This window comes from Phocoena sinus, chromosome 8 (genome assembly GCF_008692025.1).
Source record: "Phocoena sinus isolate mPhoSin1 chromosome 8, mPhoSin1.pri, whole genome shotgun sequence".
NCBI classification, from domain to species: domain Eukaryota; kingdom Metazoa; phylum Chordata; class Mammalia; order Artiodactyla; family Phocoenidae; genus Phocoena; species Phocoena sinus.
Genome location: NC_045770.1, coordinates 97,394,117 through 97,416,587, shown reverse-complemented (window position 1 = coordinate 97,416,587; position 22,471 = coordinate 97,394,117). Strand labels below are relative to the sequence as shown.

The 22,471-nt window shown below is 56.5% G+C and overlaps 2 protein-coding genes across 4 annotated transcripts; one reads left to right on the top strand and one right to left on the bottom strand.

Moving 5' to 3' along the window:
- Positions 1–2,705: 2,705 nt before the first annotated feature.
- PSMC3 (proteasome 26S subunit, ATPase 3) lies at positions 2,706–8,695 on the top strand. Its single transcript, XM_032641775.1, has 12 exons — positions 2,706–3,005; positions 3,267–3,350; positions 3,968–4,093; positions 4,535–4,639; positions 4,749–4,811; positions 5,079–5,216; positions 5,658–5,801; positions 5,912–6,060; positions 6,939–7,035; positions 7,250–7,395; positions 8,269–8,350; positions 8,507–8,695. The coding sequence occupies exons 1-12, from the start codon at positions 2,979–2,981 to the stop codon at positions 8,615–8,617; spliced, it is 1,272 nt and encodes a 423-aa protein (XP_032497666.1). The 5' UTR covers positions 2,706–2,978; the 3' UTR covers positions 8,618–8,695.
- Positions 8,696–10,789: 2,094 nt separating this feature from the next.
- On the bottom strand, positions 10,790–18,727 carry SLC39A13 (solute carrier family 39 member 13). Of its 3 annotated transcripts, none has more exons than XM_032641468.1 (10): positions 18,568–18,727; positions 16,781–17,089; positions 14,806–14,919; positions 14,381–14,502; positions 13,890–13,994; positions 13,689–13,778; positions 12,852–12,902; positions 12,396–12,524; positions 12,121–12,220; positions 10,790–12,027 (listed from the first exon to the last, which is right to left on the bottom strand). In XM_032641468.1, the coding sequence occupies exons 2-9, from the start codon at positions 17,079–17,081 to the stop codon at positions 12,158–12,160; spliced, it is 975 nt and encodes a 324-aa protein (XP_032497359.1). In that variant the 5' UTR covers positions 17,082–17,089; positions 18,568–18,727; the 3' UTR covers positions 10,790–12,027; positions 12,121–12,157. The 3 variants fall into 3 exon arrangements, with proteins under 3 accessions (XP_032497359.1, XP_032497357.1, XP_032497358.1); XM_032641466.1 differs by having other exon boundaries at positions 12,392–12,524; positions 18,568–18,711; XM_032641467.1 differs by lacking the exon at positions 13,890–13,994 and having other exon boundaries at positions 12,392–12,524; positions 18,568–18,711.
- Between the last annotated feature and the right edge of the window lie 3,744 nt (positions 18,728–22,471).

Below are 22,471 nucleotides of genomic sequence, written 5' to 3'. Positions count from 1 at the left end.
CCCACCAAAGTATTTGAGGTGATGTGGTATCCCGTCAGCAATTTTCCCACAAATGATGAAAGAAAAAAAATTATTTGCACTGTATTTGCAACTTTTCTTTAGGTTTGAGATTATTTTCAAACTAAAAATATATAATTAAAAAAAAAAAGAGCAGACTTCCTTGGTGGTCCAGTGGTTAAGACTCTGTTCTCCCAATGCAGGGGGAACGGGTTTGATCCCTGGTTGGGGAGCTAAGATCCCACATGCTTGGTGCGGCCAAGAGGAAAAAAAAAAATGTGGAGTTTTTGGGCTTCCCTGGTGGTGCAGTGGTTGAGAGTCCACTTGCCGATGCAGGGGACACGAGTTCGTGCCCCGGTCCGGGAAGGTCCCACATGCTGCAGAGCGGCTAGGCCCGTGAGCCATGGCCGCTGAGCCTGCGCGTCCAGAGCCTGTGCTCCACAACGGGAGAGGCCACAACAGTGAGAGGCCTGCGTATCGCAAAAAAAAAAAAAAAAAAAAAAAAAAAAAAAAAAGAGCAGCACAGGGTAAGGGGTTGAGGAGCGTGGGGACAGGAAGGACCCAGCAGGGCAGGCTGCAGCATTAAAAGGCTGTGAGTGTGGGTCTGGATGAGAAGGAGGTATTTGAGCAAAGACTTGAAGGAGCAAAGGTAAGGGAGTGAAGCAAGAAAATATCCTGGAAAGAACATTCCAGGAGAATGGAACAGAGTCCAAGATAGGAGCTGGCCTGGCCTGGTCACGGAGCAGCAAGGAGCCCTGTAACTGTGAGCAGGGAGGGAAGGAGTGGGAGTCGAGGTCCCGGAGAAAATCGTGGGAGAGCAAAAACCTGCAGGGCCCTGGGCCTTTGTAGGGACCTGGGGCCGTTGAGGGACCTTGGCTTTTACTCTGAGTCTCGCAGCTGCTGCAGGGTTTTGAGCAGAGGAGTGACATGATCTGATGAGGCTTTAAAATAATTCCTTTGGTTGCTGTGTTGAGAACAGACTACACAAGACAACTGGCCTGGATGCTTCAAAAATGTTGATGTCATGAAAGACCAGAAAAGGTTGGGGGACTGTTCCAGACTAAAGGAGGCTAAAGAGACCTGACAACTGAATGCAGTGTATGATCCTTGACTTGATACAGGATTTTTTTAAATTAAATTAAATTTTATTTTATTTTTATTTTTTGCGGTACGCGGGCCTCTCACTGCTGTGGCCTCTCCCGTCGTGGAGCACAGGCCCCGGATGCGCAGGCTCAGTGGCCATGGCTCACGGGCCCAGCCGCTCCGCGGCATGTGGGATCTTCCCGGACCGGGGCATGAACCCATGTCCCCTGCATCGGCAGGCGGACTCTCCACCACTGCGCCACCAGGGGAGCCCAGGATTTTTTTTTAAAGGCTGTAAGGGATGTTTTGGAGATGACTGGAGAAATTTTAATATGGATTATATATTAGATATTACTGCATCAATATTAAATTCTTTAGGTATAACAATATATTATGCTATAATGTGTTGTAGTTACATATTAGAAGGTCTTTACTCTTAGGAGACACAAGCTGAAATATTAGAGGTGAAGTGTCATGATGTCTTCAACTTACTTTGAAATGGTCCAGAAAAACACACATACACAAACAGAGCAAAAGCAAAATGTAATGCAAAATGTAATCAATTAGTGAATCAATTAGTGAATCTAGGTGAAAGATATACAGGTACTCATTGTCTATTCTTTCAACTTTTTAATATATTTAACATTTTTCACAATAACAGACTCTAAGAGGTATATTCATCAGGGTTCTCCAGATCCAATAGGAGTCATATATTATATATATAAAGAGATTTATTATAAGGAATTGGCTCACACAATTATGGAGTTGGGAAATCTCCATGGTCTGTAGGGTAAATTGGCAAACTGGAAACCCAGGAATGCTGATGGTTTAGTTCCAGTCTGAATCAGAAGGGCTGAGAACCAGTAGAGCTGATGGTGTAAATTCTAGTTTGAAAGCTAGCAGACACAAAACCCTATAAGAGATGATATTTCAGGGCTTCCCTGGTGGCTCAGTGGTTGAGAATCTGCCTGCTAATGCAGGGGGCACGGGTTTGAGCCCTGGTCTGGGAGGATCCCACATGCCGTGGAGCAACTAGGCCCATGAGCCACAACTACTGAGCCTGCGCGTCTGGAGCCTGTGCTCCGCAACAAGAGAGGCCGCAATAGTGACAGGCCCGTGCACCGCGATGAAGAGTGGCCCCCGCTTGCCACAACTAGAAAAAGCCCTCACGCAGAAACGAAGACCCAACACAGCAATAATTAATTAATTAATTAATAAAATCCTACCCCCAACATAAAAAAAAAAAAAAAAAGATGATATTTCAGTTCAAGTCCCAAGCCTGGAAAAGACCCATGTCCCAGCTCAAGGCCGTCAGGCAGGAGAAGGTCCCTCTATCTAAGGGGATGGTCAGGTTTTTGTTCTATTCAGGCCTTCGACTGATGGACGAGGCCCACCCACTTTGGGGAATCCCCTAATTCCTAACTGGGCCAGATTTTGAGGTTGAAAACCTCCTTCAAAAGCACCCTTTCAGTTACCCGCCAGATTAGGACTACATTTCCCAAGGGCCCTGCGGGGCGCTCCCGTCTTTTCTCCCTCTCCTTTCCATTTGTTATCCAGGCCCCGCCCCACTGCTCGTGTCAGCCAATAGCGAATTCGCCTCTCGCTCCGGCATCAACAGGACTGGGGCGAGAACATTTCAGGAGCCGTGGAGGCGGGTCCTGTCGTCTCGGCTTCATCTTTTAAGTCGGAGAAGCAGTTTCGCCGTGGCAACTGGCCCAAGCTAATTTCGTCAAGAGTCAGGACTTGGAGAAGGAGTCTGGCACTAATCAAGAGCAGGCGTGAGGAGAGATAATATTAGCCTTTCGCCCCGGCTATTGCCCAGTCTGATCTTCGGCCTTCTCCTGCAGGGAGTGAATCTGCTGCCGAAACTCGAGAGTCCAGTGACTCGGCAGGAGAAGATGGCGACCGTGTGGGATGAGGCTGAGGTGCGCGCCGGGAGAGCTGGGGGCTCTGGAGCCGGGGCCAGTGGAGAGACGCACGTGGCGGAAGCGGAGGCGGTGGCTGGGGGGGTTTCAATGTCTAGCCCGGTCCCGGGGTTGGTACCGCTTGGGATGTGGGCAGGCGTCCCGACTCCTCCATTCTGGTTTTATGGGCGGGGAGTGGGCTAACTGAGGCTGTGAGTGGGCTTACTCGCAGTCCTGAGTTAACTAACCTGACTTTAAGAAAGACGAATTTGTTTTGCACAGCAAGATGGAATCGGGGAGGAGGTACTCAAGATGTCCACAGAAGAGATCATACAGCGCACGCGGCTGCTGGACAGTGAAATCAAGGTGGGCGCACAGCCCCTATGTCAGGCAGTGAAGCCCGCACACAGCAGACCCTGCTGATCCACCTGTCTCGCTCACGTCGTTCTCGGCCTCCCTGGCGAGGCGTGGGGACCGCGGTTTCCTTCTCGGACCAGGAAAAAAGAAAACTAAGCTTTAAAAGGGACCAGAAGAGGGACAGGGTGATGGGAAACCAGGCCTGAGAGAAGGAATCATCAGACTGCCTTTCCCAGCAAGGTCTTTAAGTATTCCTCTCGAGAATCCTTTCCCCATTTTACAGATGAGGAAACTGAGGCTCAGAGAGTTTTTGTTTGTTTGTTTTACTGTGGTGAAGTACGCAGCCTGTAACAAAAGGCAGAACCTAAAATCTGTTTGCGTGACTCAAAGTCTTGCTCTTTTCCCTTTAGTACAACTAATACTTCACCAGGAGGTTTGCACACTGGTCTCCTGTTCTGACCTCTGCTGGTTGTGGACACAGGCGCTGAGCATTCAGAGAGCCTTAGAGCTGAGTGAAGAGGGGCAGGAGGGTCCCCCAGGCAGCCTGGATAAGGCTCACCAGTTACAAGGCCCTAGGATAAGCTGAGCTAAAGCTGAATATTTGCCTCCAATCACCCTCATCCCAGATCATGAAGAGCGAAGTGTTGCGAGTCACCCACGAGCTCCAAGCCATGAAGGACAAAATCAAAGAGAACAGTGAGAAAATCAAAGTGAACAAGACTCTGCCGTACCTGGTCTCCAACGTCATCGAGGTGTGTGTGTATGTGGAGGGGAAGAGAGGGGTCAGTGGGGCTTGGGACAGCCTGTGATGGGCCCACTGGGGAAAGAGTGGGTGGGTGTTTTGAGGCCTAAACTGCATGTAAGAGCTAAACCTCCTAGGGTTTCCTCTCCAGTGTGCATTTCCAGGGAGATACATAGGGCCTGAAAAAGCCTTGGAAGCCTCGCATGTTTCCTTTTCTACTGGTTATTTTTCCCTGGGGGTAGATGAGCTCTGCAGAGAAGCAACACCTGAGCAGAGATCTTACTAATCTGGTTTATTAACCACACCTTTGCTGGGCTCAGGGCTAGTCTGCGGAGTGAGGTAGGGACGGCCAGCCCTGCCAGTGTTGAGATTGCCGCAGCCTCAGGAGCACTGGGCTCTGGAGAGTTCAAGGAACTGAGCTGGGCTTGATCTGAGCTTTTTCCTTTTCCAGCTTCTAGATGTTGATCCCAACGATCAAGAGGAAGATGGTGCCAATATTGACCTGGATTCCCAGAGGAAGGGCAAGTGTGCAGTGATCAAAACCTCTACACGACAGGTGAGCCTGGCCCAGCCATAGGAGAACTGAGGAGGGTGAAGGGTGGATGTGGGACAGAGAGCCTTACTAAGGGCAGTAACTGAGGCGGCACCTGGAATCTTCCCTACAGACATACTTCCTGCCTGTGATTGGGTTGGTGGATGCTGAAAAGCTGAAGCCAGGAGACTTGGTGGTGAGTGGTGTCCCTGAGCCCAGGCAGGGCTTTTCCAGCGAGGTTTCTCCCACTGATTAGCTGAGCCCCTGCCCCAGGCCCAGGTCATTGTTGGTCCTGAATGTCTGCAGAGCAGCCTGCAGAGTCTGAGAGCGTGTCTGCCTGCTCTTTGATTCTTGTGTTGCCCACTCTCATATCTTGCCTTTCATTCTGTAGACACCTGTCACCCAGCCACTTAGGTAGGCCTTGAGCTGAGACAAATCTGAAGTCTTTGTGCTGTGTCCCCAGGGTGTGAACAAAGACTCCTATCTGATCCTGGAGACCCTGCCCACAGAGTACGACTCGCGGGTGAAGGCCATGGAGGTGGACGAGAGGCCCACAGAGCAATACAGTGACATCGGGGGCCTGGATAAGCAGATTCAGGAGGTGAGGGAGGCATGGCAGCCTCACTAGCCTTTTGTATTTCTCTACTTCAGTGACCAGAGCACTTTCCCCCAGTGTGCCTCTTATCCTCATAGCATCCTAGGGAGGCAAGGAGGAGACCATGTAACAGTTTAGGAGACTGAGATCTCCTAAACTGAATGACTTGCCCAGGATCACAGAAGGTTAGGGCCAGAGCCAGGACTGGAACTCAGGCTCCTTTTTCTTGGCCCAGTGTCTTTTCTGCCATATCCATTTGTTCTCGGGGAGTCCATAGCCAGCCGTGGTGGGAGCGAGCATTCTGTGTCCTCTGGATGTAGGGGAAGGAGAGGGCAGTGTCTCTGAATTGGAGAAGGAGGGTTACAGGTAGGGGTTGAAGCTATTCAGGGTTGGACTGTAGGAGCCCACAGGGCTTCACTGTCCTCACCCAGGACTTCTTCCCGGCAGCTGGTGGAGGCCATCGTCCTGCCAATGAACCACAAGGAGAAGTTTGAGAACTTAGGGATCCAGCCTCCAAAGGGGGTGCTAATGTACGGGCCCCCAGGTACGGGGAAGACCCTGCTGGCCCGGGCCTGTGCTGCACAGACCAAGGTGAGTACTCTGGGAGGGATGAGGAGGCTAAAGCTCTGCCAATGGGCTCAGATCGAAGGGGCTTCTCATCGCGCCTTTGGCCTGACGTGTCAACCCCACCCCCGCCCCAGGCCACCTTCCTGAAGCTGGCTGGCCCCCAGCTGGTGCAGATGTTCATTGGGGATGGTGCCAAGCTAGTCCGGGATGCCTTTGCCCTGGCCAAGGAGAAAGCTCCATCCATCATCTTCATCGATGAGCTGGATGCCATCGGCACCAAGCGGTAAGGGGGTGCTGAGTGCCACCAAGGGGATTGTTGTCAATTCCAGCTCTCCCACCCTGTTCCCTACTCCCCCTGGGATGGTGGAGGCTCTGTTCTTGTGGTTGTACTTTTTAAATTTTCTTCTAAGTAGCCTCCCTGCTTCGTTTCTTTTCCCCTGACCATCCTTTCTCCTCACAGCTACCAGCATGTTCCTTTCAAAACTTCACTCAGCAGCACCCACAGTCCCTCACGCAAACAGATCCTGCTTTTCCTTCCTGGGCCTCCCCATTGCTTCTTGGGATAAATGCTGGGCTTGCCGTGGCCTGCAAGGCCCCCGTGTGGCTGCCCCTGCTCCCCTCCAGCTTCATCCTGTCCCTGCCTTCCCCTTCCCTCTGGACCCCCTCCACAGTGTCCCCTCAGTTGGCAGGCCCAGTCTGGTGGGGGAGATTTTGCACCTGCTCTTTCCTCTCTGGAATGTGCTTTTCTTTTTCCCCTGTTCTCCATTGGCTGGTTGCCCAGCCGATGTGTTTTCAGCCTTCAGATCTCAGCCTGAGGGGACACTTCCTCAGGGACGCTTGCCTGGGCTCCTTGTCACGTGCCAAGTCTGGGCCAGACCTTTGTATTTCTAACTTTTAGCTCAGATATGATGACACATTCATTAGGGGCATAGGCCAGGCAGTGGATTTCGCTCAGTTTTATCTTAAGCCCAGCACCTGATCCCAGGAGCTTCTCCAGTCCCTGACACCATTTCTGTGCTGGTCCCTGGGCTGGGGGCCCCAAGTTGAGTGAGACTTTGCCCTGCCCTGGATGGGTTGGGTTGGGCTTCTGGTGGTGGAGGAGAGGAGGGCTCTCCCTGATCTGTGTACTCACCGGTGTGTTGGACCTCCTGTGTGCCCCAGCTTTGACAGCGAGAAGGCCGGGGACCGGGAGGTACAGAGGACGATGCTGGAGCTTCTGAACCAGCTGGACGGGTTCCAGCCGAACACCCAAGTGAAGGTGAGTATTGTCACTTCACAGGTGAAGAACGTGGGGCTTAGAGGTCAGGGGATCTTCTCTGTCATCTAACTGATGGAGCTAGAATTAGAATTGGGGTCGGTGTCGAATATTCCCTGCCGTTTCATATGGACCCTGAGCTACCTCTTTGCCCGTCGTGGCCAGGACTGTTGCCTGTCTGTGAACCCTTCAAGTTTCTGCTTCTCCTGTTGCTCAGGTAATTGCAGCCACTAACAGGGTGGACATCCTGGACCCTGCCCTGCTCCGCTCAGGCCGCCTGGACCGCAAGATCGAGTTCCCGATGCCCAACGAGGAGGCCCGGGCCAGAATCATGCAGATCCACTCCCGAAAGATGAATGTCAGGTGGGCGAAGACACGAGCAAGGCGCTGAGACCTGAAGGGGCAGCAGCAGAGCTGTCTCTGTCCTCTTTGTACTGACCTTCCCCAGGCCTAGCTTCTCCCCCTCTCCATGTCCCTTTTCACACCGAGCACTGTTCCACACGCTGGCCTCCATTTCTCCCCAGGTGCCCGACAGAGAATCATGCTGGGGCCCAGGCCCCAACTGAAGGTGCTCTGCTCCTTGGGGCCCACCTGCACACCCCCCCACACACAGCCCTCCCCCATGGTCGGAAGGTGTGCAGGCTGGAGGCCCTGTTTCCTGGCCACCCCTGCCCCAGCAGATGAACGCAGCCCAGCATGGCCCAGGGCAATCCTGCCAGGGGCCAGGTGGACCTGGGTTCAGATCTGTGTGACCATCAGCAGGTGGCGTGACCCCTCTAAGCCTCAGTTTTCTTATCTGGGACTTGGGCACAAGGGCTCTGGCCTCACGGGGTTGCGGCAATGTCAAGTGCGGTACTTGGCGCGTGAGATCAGTAAGTGGCAGCAGCAGCGCTGTGCTGACGCAGGGCCCGCGCTGCTTGGGAGACAGACAGATGGCTCTTCTGTCTCCACAACCTCCTGTTCCCCTGCCTCAGGCTGAATTCCCGAGTCTCAGGTGCAGACTTCTAGAATGCTAGCGCTCAGGAGACACTAGGAGTGACTTGGTCTAATCTGCTTTGACCTACCTCCGTTCCTCTGCCCCTCGTGTGGAGAAGAGAACAAGGCACAGTGGGGAAGGGAGTCGCCCGTGATGGTGGCGAGTGGACCTCGCTGCTTGACGGAGGCCGTGGGAGGACGTGGGCTCTTCCACTCACTCCCGTAAGTGGCTGAACCCTGTGATACCTCCCCACCTCCCAGCCCTGACGTGAACTACGAGGAGCTGGCCCGCTGTACAGACGACTTCAACGGGGCCCAGTGCAAGGCCGTGTGTGTGGAGGCGGTGAGTGGTGGGCCGAGCGGCTGGGCGCTTCGTGCCTCCTCCCCCGGGCAGGCTGCTGGCGGCTGCTGAGGGGAAGAGGCTGAGAAGGTGGAGGCCTCTGGGAGTCGGGCTGGGGGTCTGGGGAGGCGCCCTAGAGCCTGTCTGTCCTGGCTGCAGGGCATGATTGCGCTGCGCAGGGGCGCCACAGAGCTCACCCACGAGGACTACATGGAGGGCATCCTGGAGGTACAGGCCAAGAAGAAAGCCAACCTGCAGTACTACGCCTAAGGGGTCGCCTGCCACACCTGTTCTCTGGCCTCTTGCTGGTTAAAATTCGTAATAAAGGATGGTTTCAGGTTCCTGCCACCACCTGTCTGGCTCGCCTTCCCTGGGCTCTGGGTAGAGGAGTGGGGGCAGATGCAGGAGGCCCCTTCCCCAGGTGCTCCTACCCGAGACAGCCTAGGGCCTCAAACGCCTTGTCGGGGTGAGGCCCTCTTGGAGGGGTGGGCGTGTGCCACAGCTGTTCCCCGGGGTCTTCTGCCTCCCCCATCACGTCCCTCCAGAGCGCTCTCTCCGCACTCCCTGACCCGCCTCTCTGAGCTTTTGAGGCCTGTGGTGCTGCAGCTCTAGTAAGAGGGGCCTGAAGGGAAGCCAGACTAGCTTTTCCCTTCTTTTTTGAATTTTGGTGCTCTGGCCCTAGGCCTCGCTTCCTTCTAAAGCCCTGGCTCTGGGTCTTTGCTCCCTTGTTTCCTGGCCCCCAAGCCTTCTGTTTCTCTACACGTTCCTTTTAGCTGTTGGCCCGTTTCCTCTGGCTGAAAAATCAATGTTGAGCAGGATCTACTCCGAGAGCCCTTCTAGGCCTAAGCGTGGTCATGCTGTGTTCTCTCCCACCCCCAGTTCTGCCGTCAGCTCCACATCCCGTCAGTTTCCTTTACCATCTTGGTGGTCCTCTTGTGTCTACCAGCCTCCCAGCTCCCCGACCTGGAACCTGACCTCGTGGTTCACCGTTCACTGAGCGCTCACCCTGAGCCACATGCTATGCAGGTCGTGTGCATGGGTTTATCTAGTTAATCACAGCAACTACCAATAGGGTAGCCCCGCTTTATAGATGCGTTTCGAGCAACTGGGCCAGGACTGCACAACTCTTAGATGGCATAGCTAGGCTTCAAACCCAGGAGTAAGAATAAAGCCTAGTTTATGTTGTGCTGTCTTCGCAGCTTTAACCACCCCCTGAATGGCCTTTCAAAGCAGCAGCCCTTTAGAACTCTCCATCAGCTCTCACTTGCCCCCTGGCAGAAGCCCTTTACCCTCTTCCCATCACCTCCCCTGAAGGGACATGACCACAGTCACAGAGCTACTGACTGCCGGCCTGTCTGGAGTTCCCCTCTCTCTAGTCCCACCGCCTCCAAGCCGCCATCCTGAGTGTCAGGGTGCACCCCCATTGCGCTCCCCCGGAGGAGCCCCAGCACAGCCTCGGAAGTGCTCTTGTTCTGGCCCTGTCCTGGGCTTAGCTGCCCCCACTCCTGCATCTCTCACCCCGACCCCCCGCGCCCACCTGCGTGAAGCTGCGAGCGCCACCCTCACCCCTGACCTTGGGGTCCTCATTTATAAGTGGGGCCCCACTGCCTCCTTCAGCGGGCAGAGTGCACGTGCAACTGTCACCCAACACACGAGGAGCCCCAGGGGACTGCCAGGACAGCCCTGGGTTCCTTCCTCGCTTCTGTCAGGCCACCAGGTCCTGGGCGTGTCACAGTCAGGTGAAGCAGAGCCCTTTTTGCTGGAAATACTGAGTCAGGCGCTCCCAGCTGAGGATACAGCCCGTCTGGGCTTCACAGCCTCCGTGACGTGGCGTGGACGCGCTGTCTGCCAACAGCCTGCTGAATGTAGGAGAGGAAGTGGGACTCCACTTCCCGCTTCTGCTCTCCCCTAGCAGCACTGGGGAAGCAGCTCCCCCTGGGCCTGATGCTGTCTTCATTCCATATTCACTGGTGGTGAGGGTATGGTTTAGAATAAAGATCTCATTTTTTCCTTTTCTTTTTAATGAAAAATAACATTTCATAGAGGCCAAACCTGGAGATGACTGTGGATGGAGCTCCCTTCCACGGTTAAAATTACTTAGGGGGCAGGCCAGGAAAAAGCCCTTGGTTCGTAGGTCTATGAGGACACCACCCTTGGGGGTGACGCGGGCTATAATGGCCTAGAGCCAGGCTTGTTTTATTGGCATAAAAAGCTAACAACAAAATAAACCAGGGAAACATGAAATGTATACCCTGTTGTGAGAAGCACCCCAAAAGTAACAGCTCAGAGACGAAGCAGGAGGCCCAGAGGACGGGGATGACGGTGGAGACCAGCTGGGCAGCCTGCGGGAGCTGGGCCCGCAGAGCAGCCAAACTGGCCGGAGCACGGGGTGGCCGGAAAAGCCCTGCTTGACCATGGGCTCTGGTATGCAGAACAGAGGCAGCCGGTTTGTGTATATTTATTTGCATCTCATCTATAGAACAGGTATTTACAGATACAAATGGAACCACAGCAAAACTGCCGTAAAACCATTCAGACCCTCTTGATGGCTACTTCTCAAGACGCCCACGGTCAAGTAGCAGGGCTGGAGCCTGGCTGTGGAGTGGGCCAGCTGAGTACCTGGGCGTCAGCCAAGGGAAATAGCTGGGGATTATGGCTTCAGCATCCCCAGAGCACATTCCTGAATGCTGACAATGTGGAGCCCTCGCCACCCCCGCCTAGCCCCACCCATAGTGGGACAGGAAAAGGGGCCCGAGCCGGGGGCGGGGGTGGGGGGTGGGGGTGGTGGCAGCCACTGTTCCCTCTCTGCCTGGACCCTGTGGTGGCACGAGCACCCCTGAGCCGACTGGGAAGCCTCTGGCCCGGGGCTGCTCGCTGCCCTGCTGGCTGCTGTTTGGCAGCTGGAGGTGGCAGAGCCGCTGGCGTTGCCAGGGAGCATTCCCTGGGGGAACAGAAGCTGGGCCAGGGCAAGCAGCCACGGGGAAAAGGTCTTAGAAAGCATCTCCCGGCTCCATGCTGGGAGGGGTAGGACTGTCAGTGCTGAGTGGCGCTGGGGGCTACACGAGCACCTGCCTCTCCTTTCTTTGGCCTTGGAGCTGGTGAAGGAAGGGCCAGAACACTGGACACAGCAGAGAGGAGGTGCCCCAGCCTCGGTTCCTGGCTGCCCAGGGCTGCGTGCCCATGTGCAGAGGTTCACTCCCTCAGGCCAGGGACCCATGAGGCCCCAGCAGGAGACAGCTCTGGGGCTCCCTGCAGCCCTGGGCTCCTTGGGCTGCTCCCACTCCTCCTGGTGTCCTGGTGGGCAGAGGCCTCTGCTTGGGACCAGTGTTCCTGTTCCTCACTGCTGACTCCAGGGGGTGCAAGGTGACGGGGGGGCCAAGGAGAGAAGACCGCAGTGTGGCTGGGGGCAGGCGTGGGCATCGGGCCCTGGGCCCAGCACACAAGGGATCACAGTGTCGGTCTTGCACACAGTCACATGCACACCACACACACCCCATCCTCTTGTCAGTTCGGAGGACTCGCTCACTCTGCCTCACACACACACGGTCACAGAGTCGATCTGAGTCTATTATTGCTGTGCAGGGGGTGGGGCGTCAGGGACAGTTTACTCGACGAAGGCTGAGAACAGCACCATCACCACAATGCCCGTGCAGAGCAGAAGCACTTGCTGCAGGGAGCGCCTGTGGGGAGAGGGGCAGGGGCTCAGGGGGTGGCACTGGCCGAGACGCCGGGGGCGGAGGCCCTGCGAATGGCAGTGCCAGTGGGTAGCTCACCATGGGTCATCTTCCTCCAAGAGGTCGGGCAGCACGTTCACCAGGGCGATGTAGAGAAAGCCGCCAGAGGTGAAGGGCAGGATCCAGGCCACAGTCTCCTCTGCAGCAAGAGAAGCCCTGACTGGCTGGGAGTCCAGGGGAGCCATGTGTACTACACTCCCTCCCGCGGGGTGGATGGGGGGCAGAATCTGGCCTGGACACCAGGGTCAGGGCAGCTGTGCCCTTTGGCTGGGGCCCCTCTGCTGACCGCCACCACCCACCACGCCCGTACCTACTCCCTTGGGGGACTGAGTACAGATGGCGAAGCAGGCGCCCAGCAGGCCCCCCAAGGCCGTCGAGAGCTGCAGCTTGGCTGCGCTCCATCGGTCAAAGCCGGCCCGGAGCAGGATGGCAAAGTCGCCCACCTGAGGGGAGGGCCAGACGATCACTCTGGGCCCCAGTGGGGCCAGATCCCCTGAGCATCTCAGGCATGGACACACACAACGAGCCCCCTGCACCCGCCCTGTAGCTGGGACCACCCCGTGCCCCAGCCCGCATCCCCTCGGCTGGGCCCCCCGTCCCGAGGATGCTGGAGCACAGCTGAAACGGTGGCTGCAGCCTAGTAGGCTGAGCAGCTCCAAGCCTCTGTGGTCCAGCCGCCCAAGCCCACCATTGCTGGGTAGTCCCACCCCGAATCCCTGCCCCCAGCTCCACACCCACATGGCCGATCACGGGAACCCTCTGGCACTCACCTCATGGGGGATCTCATGCAGAAGGATGGCCATGGTGGTCAGGAGCCCAATCTGCAGGGAGGGGAAGGAGTCTGTGGGGTCTGTGCCGAGGGCTAGGGCACCCACTTGTCCGCTCATTCTACAAACATTTACTCTGCTCTGGGTGCCCTGGCTGGGTACCATCTGGCTGCTAGAAATATCGCAGCGAATAAAACAGACAAGGAACCTGCCCCCAAGAAGCTAACAGCCTGGAGTGGAGAGGCAAGGATTGAGTAAACAGACAAAGAACCATGTGATTACACACCATGACAGGTGCTATGGGGAAAGGATGGACTGGGTGCCATGGGACATGATGGGCCTAACTGAGATGAGGGGTCAGCAAAGGCCTCCTTGAGAGCGTGCACTTCAAGCTGAAGCCTGAAGGATGAGGGGCTAGCAGTTCAGAGGGGAAGAAAGAACATTCCAAGCAGAGGCAACAGTGAGTTGGAGGCTACCAGAGGGGACAGAGGTTGGCCAGTCCAAGAGTAGGCAGACCCTGGGGCCAAAGCGCAGAGGGCAGAGGGAGGAGGTGGGGGGGGGGGGAGAAGCATCTAGAAGCAGGCAGGGGCCAAGCATAGCAGCCTGGCAGAGGACTGTGATCCCAACAAGGAGTGTTCGCAGCAAGAACAGACCAGTCGGTGGTGGAGACAGAAGGAGGCCGTGTCCAGGAGAGCAGCAGGGAGGTGTGGATGAGGGTGCTGTGATGGAGGGAGCAAGGAGATGCCTGGGGACCTATTCTGGAGGTGGAGCCCACTGGTTAACACAGGCACCACCCTTCCCACCGAAGGGCCTGGGTCCCACTGCCCCAGCCCCACTCACCTTCTTGCTCACAAGGAAGCTGGCAGCCACAGCCAGCCCGTGGGTGAAGTTGTCTATGGTGTTGGCCAGCAGGTTGAGATAGCCACTGACCTGGGCGAGGGGAGAGAAAGCTGGGTTGAGCCGGGCAGGCAGGGCTGAGTTGGGCCGGCCACTTGGGGTGGGGCGGCTGCAGGAGGAGGGGGCCCTGGGCGGGCCACTCACTTTGATGTTCCGGACCACGGCGCTCAGGCCGGGCCCTGCAGCTGGCTGGGCCAGATGGTGGCCTCCACTGAGCGCGGCCGCAGCTGCAGGGTCTTTGCTGGGGGCCTAGGGCCAGGAGAAGGAGGGAGACGTGACATTAGATGCCCCCCACTCGGCCAGGGTGGACAGAAAGGGAGTGAAAGGTGGAGAACAGATACAAAGGGAACACCCCTTTTACCTGGCTGGACTCTGCTGCTCAGTCAGCCGGGTGCCCCCAAACCCAGCAGACCCTCTGCCTCCCGCACTGTTCTCACTCTTAGTCCATGAGAACAAGCCACGGCAGGGGCTGATGCCCAGATCCTTCCAAACAAGCTGGCCCGGCCTCCCTGAGCTCCCAGGAAAGGGCCAAGAGACCTTCTTTTCAGGGCTTGACTCAGAACTTGGGCCTCCAGGCCCTGGCACCACCACAGAGCAGAGGCTGACCTGTGTAGCCTCTGGGGTTTTGGGCTCACCTGGCTAGTCTCCTCCTCCTTGCTGTCCAAGAACATCTTCTCCAGCGCCAGGAAGGTCAGGAAGCCAGCAATGACCCACAGTCCCAGTTGCTGTTGCTGCTGCAGGCTCTGCCCCTCACCACCTGCAGGGGGCAGCACTGACACACCAGGCCAAGCCAGGGCATAGAAGGGGGCTACTTGGGATGGGACCTAGTCCAGGGCAGTGACAGGGGCAGGGTGCCAGGACTGGCTGGTGGGGCAGTCGGGCCCCAGGAACTCCCATAGGGACCAGGGCACTGGGACCAGGACACGTCCCCCTGCCAGACGTCCAGAACCCCTCACAGTCATTCTGCAGAGCAGGCAGGGCCTAGGCCATCCCTGGCCATGGGCGCCAGTTCCCACCTATCGCCTGCCACCCTCCTGCCCCGGCCTGTGGTCTCACTCACCAGGGCTGGCACTGTACGTGTAGGCCCACGCCTCGGGCAGCAGGTGGAGAAACACATTGCCCAGGAGTCCCCCCAAGGCAAAGCTGAGCAGCTGCTTCAGGCGCCGGGCCCCAGCTACAAGGCAGAGATGTGGGACCTGGGAACTGGGGCACCAGAGCCCCTGGCCTGACCTCTGCCCCACCCAGCTTACTGGGCTCCTAGTGTGGTCCCAACCAGACTGCAAGTCTCCAGAAGGCTGGACATGGGCTGCTGGCCTTCCTGGGTCCCCAACCCTTCAGTCCCAGTAAGGGCTGGTGCCCAGCAGGAATACACCACGACCTGTGGGCCGACTGTGGAGCCACTACTGCTTCAGGGTTAAGAGACTGGGCTTGGGAGCCTGACAGGTCCCAGCTCCCCAACGCACCAGGTGGTAACCTTGGGCAGATTACTTCTGGGACTCAATTTCATCATCTGTAAACTGGGGACAATTGTATCTATCTGATAGGGATCTTGTGTGAATTAAACCAGCGGTCCCCAACCTTTTTGGCAACAGGGACCGGTTTCGCGGAACACGATTTTCCCACGGATGGGGGTGGTAATGCGAGCGAGGGGGAGCGGCAGATGAAGCTTCGCTCGCTTGCCCACCGCTCACCTGCTGTGCGGCCCGGGGGTCGGGGACCCCTGAATTAAACAACAATACATACAGCAAGTGCTTATGAAGTGGGATTGTTTCTCTTCTCAGCCACTGTTACTCTCAGAAAAGTGGCAGAGATTTGAGGACTTGTGCGGATGTGCAACATCCAGAGTTAGAAGTGCCCTGAGGGGGCCTTTGGTTTGATAGACAAACTGAGGCCCAGAGGAAGAGGCAGCTTGGTGGTGGGGTGGGGTCCCAGGGGGAAGCTGCTGCTTCCAGGCTGTGTTGCCCTTGGGCTCCTCCAAGAACTTCTCTGTGCCTGTGCTTCCCCATTTGTAAAATAGAGCTAATAATCCAAGTCCTCCCTAGGTGGACCTCTCAGGGATGCTATGAGAGGGGCTGAACTGATACACAGGCCAAGACAGCAGAAGAGGGCCCTGTTCACAGCTGGGGCACCGGCCCTCAGCCCAGTGCCTGGCACAGTTGCGTTCATAACCATCTGTTGAATGAACAGTTCCTGGAGCCTGGCAGGCAGCACGAGCCCCTGGGGGACCCTCATTTCAAAGATTCCCGGGGCCTGGTCCAGACCTACTATGTCATACTCTTGGGTGGGGGTGACAGGCACCTGCATTTTTAGCAGCTCCCCATCTGATCTTCTTTAGCTTTCATTATAGCATGTCACCTATGGACACATGCGCAGCCACGGAAAAGCCTTTGCCAGGCCTGCACCCACCTCCCAGCGCCCCTCTCCAGAGGCAGGCCAGCTACCAGCCTCTCGCGTGTTCTTGGGTGAGGCTGCCCCAGGGGCTCTGGGTCTGAGCGCCCTCTTGCACTGTGAGCAGGGACTGAAGCGAGAGGCAGCGCGACGCCCAGCACTGGCTCGCGAACACGGAGCCCCGTCCCTGCACCGGGGCCGTCTCCTAAGTGCTTTGCCGACGTTAATTCATTTAATCGTCACAATAACACCTATGAGGTAGATACTATTATTATCCTCATGTTTAAGGTTGGGAGCTTAAGGCAGAGAGAAGTTAAGGAACTTGCCCAATACCACCCAACTGGTAAGTGGCAGAGCCAAGATTTGAACCCAGGCAGCCCGGCATCCGATTCCCAGCCTTGTTTCTTGCTTCACAGTGAATGTTTGCTGACTTTCATCTTTCAGAATAAACAGATGCACAAACGAATGAACAAATGAGCACGGCGCACCCTGGCTCACTGGACCAAGGTGAGGAACTGTGCTGGGTCCCCACCTTCCACCACAGACACACTGCTACTCGGGACCAGAGACCCGGCCCTCCCAGGGAGAGCAGCAGCAGGTTTCCCGTGCCATCGGCTGCCCCTTGGTGCCAGAGGAGGGCCACTCACCTTCTGAGTGCAGCGTGGTCCCCATCTCCAAGGGAATGACGAGCAATGGGAAGACCCCGCTGAGCCCCACCATGAGTGAGCCCAGGAGGGAGCAGATCCACGTGTCCAGCCGCTCTCCACTCAGCAGGGCCCCCCAAGACTCGCTTTCCTTATTGTCCAGGCGACAGGCCGCTGCCACCCCCCGGTTCCGGAAGGCCTGCTGGGAACCCCCAGCCCCTCCCAGGAGCTCCAGGGCAAGAGCAGCGAGGAAGAGGAGCCTCTGTCCCGCCATGCCACAACCAGGGCAGGGACATCCAGGCATGCCACGTGCTGAAAAACACAAAGGCCACTTACGTGAGCTGCCACCCTTGGCCGCACACCTGCTTAGGAAACGTGGCATCTTAACCCTCCCCCCACTCCCAGCGGCCATGGCACCTGCCCTCCTGCTTGCCTCCCCCAGGGCCTCTGAGGATCCCAATGATGGGTGCACAGAGCAAAAGGGCTCTGCTCCGCCACACCCCACTCCCAAGGAGCACACATTTTTTCCTTGGGAGCCAGTTCTAGGCTGTGTGTCAGCCTGTCCGCCTGAGGCTAAACTTTCCTTAATGACAGGGTGAGGCGCTGGCTGGGTTCCCCTCAGACACCGGTAGGCCCGGCCCAGCTGGGTGTCTGGCTGCCAGGGGAGGCTTTGCTGCCAGGATGCGCCCCAGTGAGGACACCCCCAGGGATGGCGGCCAGCACAGTCTAGCTTGATGGGGCAATGTTAGGAGGCGCAGGTGGGGAAACCAAGCAGCTGAGCTAGTTCAAGACCATCAGGGCTTTTTCCTAGGAAATGAGTCCAATATCGCTGGGGCACGGAGACAGCCAGGAGGTGGGAATGAAGAGAGAGGATTCTTCAGCTAGGAGCTGCCTCACAGATGTGCAGAGCACAGGCTTTGAAGACCCGCCCTTGACTTTGTGCTCTGCATTTACAGCTGCTTGACTGCGGACAAGTCCCTAGAGCCCTTCTCTGAGCCTCAGTCTCCTCGTCTGTAGCAGGGAGATGAGTATTGCCTCCCTCACACAGTGGTGAAAATGAGATGAGCTTGCTAATTAGGTGAGCGTGCCTGGCATGGAGGAGGCACAGAGAACCCCCTCCTTATGCTGCGGGAGCCCAGGAGCACCAGGCAGCAAGCGTGTACCCAGCAGGCGGATCACAGGATCTGGATGTGAGTCAACCAAGACGGAAGTTCAACCTGGAAGCTCAGGCATGAGGTTTAAATGTGGTCTGCCCTCCCTCATGCTGGCTGTGACCTTGAGCCAGTGATGTCTTTGCCTCAGTTTCCTCATCTGCTGATGGAGGTGGGAGGGAGGGAAAGCAGCTGGAAAAGATGCTCGGGTCTAGGACCTCCAGGCCTTAACGGGACCCTGATGAAACCCTCTGGGCTCCACTGGGGACCAAAGGCAGGACTGCGCCAGGCCGGACTTGGAGGCAGAGGCGGGTCAGGGGACAAGTTTGAGGAGAGGGGAGGGGACAAGTTTGGGACAAGAGAGGGGGTACCGAGAGAGTCGGAGAGCAGAGGGAAAGCAGAAGCAAGAGCGGGAGAGCCAAGACTGAGAGAGCCAGAGACGGATGCGGAGGCGGAGAGAAAGGGAGAGATGGGGAGCGACGCGTGGGGAGACAGGGGAGAAGAGCCCAAGGAAGTTTAACTCCCGGGCTCTGGGCGAGAGGCCCAGGTCTGATCTGGACAGGCCGGGTCGGGGGCAAGGGGATCGGCAGAGTCCGTCTCGTCAGGGGCTCTGGCCCTGGGGGTACGGCGGTCACTCACCGTGCGGCGGCGACGGCGGCGGAGGCGCTCCGGACGGCCCCGGCCATCCAGCTGCGGCACAGCGCCCCGCCCCGGCTCTGCCCCGCCCGGCCTGGCCGCCCGGCCCCCGGCCCGGAGCCGCCCCCAGCGTGCGGCCACGTCACACGGGACCTGTCCGGAACCCGACGCACCGAACGCCGCGGGGTCGTGGGGAGCGGCGGTGGGAGAGCGCTTCCGCCTCGAGGCCATGGGGGACCCGGGAGGCTGGCGCACTTCCGCTCGGGCGGGCCCGGGACGGCGGGGAGGGTCGGGCGGAAGTGGGGGCCCCGCGGGCACACAGCACAGTCCGGCTGCGCAGGGCGGAGACGGCCGCCCCGCGGTGACCGCGAGCAGTTGGGTGGCCGCGCTTGCGGGTCTGCCCGCCGCTTCCTCTCTCGGGAGGCAGTCCCAGCCGCGGCCGCACGGGGGCGCGCTTTGCTGCCAGACTGCGCCGTCCCGGGACGGGGTCTGGGTAGGAGGATGGCTGTGGCGCTCCTGCTCTGAGTCAGCCCAGCCTGGCTCCTCCATGAGCAAGGGAAAGGGGAAGTGCCTGCCGCAGGGAGGGGCCTAGCCCCGGGAACCTCAGAAGAGGGAATTTTATTCTTACTCATCGAATTATTTTTATGCTTTGGTTTTTCACTGGGAACCTCAGGCCTTTGTCTCCAGGGCTTGTAACCCTTTGGAGTCCAATGCACGGTGGCCTGACACTGCTGCTGGTAACCCCAAACCTGGGGGAGTAAAGGCTCTGTGCTTCCCTCACCTCAGACTGGGGCAGCAAACAATAGCATTATTATAACTGCAATTTACTGAACACCTACGACGTGCCATTCACTCTGCGTGTATTGTCTCCCTGAATCCTCAGTCTATCCCATTGAGATGGATACTGTTAGCCCAGGGTCACACAATAGCACAGATGGCAGAAGCACGATTCAAACCTGGGTGTCCTTGAACCCAGAGCATGTGATAGCACCTCTCACTTATAGGGTCATGGGAATCTGCCTTGGCATTTACACTTTGCATTCTTCTCAGCCAGGACCATATAATACTCAGCAAGGGGCACTTGGGTACTCACTGGGGCAGAGATTGTGACAGGGTGGGAGTCTCCCAGCCTCTGACCCTCATCTGCCTCATGCGGTAATTCCTTCGTCCGTCCTGTGTCACTCTCCCTTACCAGGGGCTCTGAGGGCACAGGGCTCCCACAGGCTGCACCAGTTGCCCGATTCCACCTCACACTCCAACATCTGCCCTTCCTAGACCCCCAACTCCTACCAGGCGGGATCAGCTTTCCTCTGAAAGCCCCGTGTCTCCCTCACCCGCCAGGCCCATAGGTCTACAGGGACGCCCTCCTGTTCTGCTCCCTGAGTTCTGAAGTGGAAGCCCTGTGCTGGTTACTTTGCAAAGGGAGGAAGACACTCAGGGATGCTGCTCAGGGATCTCTAAGGTGCGCCCCCCCATATATGCAAATCACTCCATCATATGCAAAGCACTTCACAATATACAAATGATTTCACGATAACACAGTCAGCATTCCTGCCTCTAGGAGCTGAGGGCTGCTGGCCACCAGCAAGGGGATGGGCAAGACCCAGCTAGAAACACCACTTGCTGCCTTCTCACTGCTCTTTCCTCTCACCTGGCCTGGAATTTCCACCATCAGACTCCGTATTGGGGGGTGGGGATGGGACTCTAGAAGATGACCATGAGCCGGGAGGGCCAAGTAGAAAGACAATGGGTGGACTAGTGTGTGGCTGTTAAAAACAGCGAATTAGGGGCTTCCCTGGTGGCGCAGTGGTTAAGAATCCACCTGCCAATTCAGGGAACGCGGGTTCGAGCCCTGGTCCGGGAAGATCCCACGTGCTGCGGAGCAACTTAAGCCCGTGCACCACAACTACTGAGCCCATGTGCTGCAACTACTGAAGCCTGTGTGCTCTAGGGCCCTGCGTGCCACAATTACTGAGCCCATGAGCCGCAACTACTGAAGCCTGCACACCTAGAGCCTGTGCTCTACAAGAGAAGCCACCGAAGTGAGAAGCCTGCGCACCGCAACGAAGAGTAGCCCCCGCTCACCGCAACTAGAGAAAGCCCGCGCACAATGAAGACTCAACGCGGCCATAAATAAATAAATAAATAGGTAAATAAATAAATAAATAAATAAAAAGAAGAGTTCTGGAGGAAAAAACAAAGAAAACCAGTGAATTAGATCTGCCAGGGGCTTCCAAATATGGACGAGTGAGAAAAGAGAGATGCAGAAATTTTTTTTACTATAATCCACTAGTTTAAAATAATGACAAAAAGGAAACTTGTATAGGTACATGTGATTATAGGTATTAGCATATATAAGTCCATTTATAATTGTGAGTAAATAAAAAATATAGAAGATCTCACGTCAGCATGGTAACATGGATTCCATGGTGGGGGGAGAAAAAAATATAAAAGGAAAATTTGTAAAAACATGTATATGATCATAATTTATGCAATTATGTAAAAAAGATATGTAAAAGCTTTTATATATATCATATGTAAATTAAATATATGATATATAAATTAACTCCCTACGCCTCAGTTTCCTCATCTGTAAAATGGATTGCTATATCAAGTAGTTGTGTAAATTGAATGAACACAGAAAACACTTAGAACAATGCCTGGCACATGGGAAGTTCTACTTAAGGATTAGATGTTATTATTATTTACATGTGTGGACACATGTGTATAAAGAAAGTATTACAGTAATGAAAAGAACAGATAAAGACACAGGGTGGGGGCCACCCCTCTCCACTCCTCGCTGAGCACAGATGAATGTTTTCCAACACATCTATCAACTAGTTTGAAGGCCTCAGGGTCTTCCTGAGTCGTGGCACTGGGCAGACAAACCACAGCAGGGCAGGGTGAGCCTGGACACTGCTTGGCTCTGCGTGGTTGGGAGGCGTCTGGGATTGGAGGGGCTGCAGACCAATTTCTCTGATCTGGCCTTTCTCAGCAACCAGGTCTCAGCCCCCTATTTCTAGAAGGTGGGACTGCTTCTGGGCCTACTGACCAGGCGACGGCTGTGAGACCAGCACAGCCTGGCGTTGGCATTGCCGATGCTCTGACAACCCTCCCCCTCCTCTGGCGGTCAAGGGCTAGAGGCTCTGGGATGGGTACATTACTTCTGCTTCCAGAGTATGGCCTTCTGTGAGAAAGCAGGCCTTCACCTTCTCAGGGCTTTCCGTGGGGGGCTGCAGGTAGACATGTAGAAGGGCATCTGAGGCTCAGGGTGCCCAAGGTCGCCCTGAGGAGGTGAGGCAGAGCTGAGTGCCCACCCAGGGCCCTGCTGCTTTTACTGTGGCCTCCAGCTCTGCCTCTCCGAACTGGACCTGCCCCTCTGGAACCCCTGACCCTAACCCTCTCTCAACTTGTTCTTCTCAGGGCAGCCTTAGCTCCCTCGTGAGTTCCTGGGGTGCTTTCTCCCCTGAATTTCCAGCCCTGGCCTGATGATGCCCCAGTGACTCCACAGCAGCCCCTTTCCCCCACCCTCAGCAACTCTTCCTTGGGCAGCCCAGCCTCACTACTTTCTGTCCAGCCTCTCTGCCTTTACAACCCCCTTTGTAACTCCCACCCTACCCCTGGCAGGCCTGGCCTGTTGGTTCCCTTCCAACGTCTCTCTCTGTCGATTGAAATCCCACCCGTTTACAAGGCCACTCCCTCTCTGAAGCCTTCTGGGTCTGTCCAGGCCCTCAGTGTTGTGTCTTTGGAGCCCTGAGCCCTGTACCCTGAACACAATGGGACTTCTTCACCCGCCCAACCCCCATTCCCGCTGTGGGCTTCTGGAAAGAAAGACAAGCTCTTGCCTATACCCTGAATAGAAGTCTGTCCAAATGAATTTAGTATCTCCCTTTCCCCTCTCCTGCCT

What these genes read in the sequence shown, in the direction of transcription:
- PSMC3 (XM_032641775.1), top strand. Translation starts at nt 2,979, where the DNA reads ATGGCGACCGTGTGGGATGAGGCTGAG. An exon ending in TGCTGGACAGTGAAATCAAG is followed by an intron (nt 3,351 to 3,967) that starts GTGGGCGCACAG and finishes CCCTCATCCCAG; the next exon opens with ATCATGAAGAGCGAAGTGTT. An exon ending in TGAAGCCAGGAGACTTGGTG is followed by an intron (nt 4,812 to 5,078) that starts GTGAGTGGTGTC and finishes CTGTGTCCCCAG; the next exon opens with GGTGTGAACAAAGACTCCTA.
- SLC39A13 (XM_032641466.1), bottom strand. Translation starts at nt 17,081, where the DNA reads ATGCCTGGATGTCCCTGCCCTGGTTGTGGCATGGCGGGACAGAGGCTC. An exon ending in GACCACGCTGCACTCAGAAG is followed by an intron (nt 14,920 to 16,780) that starts GTGAGTGGCCCT and finishes TCTGCCTTGTAG; the next exon opens with CTGGGGCCCGGCGCCTGAAG. An exon ending in AGGAGGAGGAGACTAGCCAG is followed by an intron (nt 13,995 to 14,380) that starts GTGAGCCCAAAA and finishes TCCTGGCCCTAG; the next exon opens with GCCCCCAGCAAAGACCCTGC.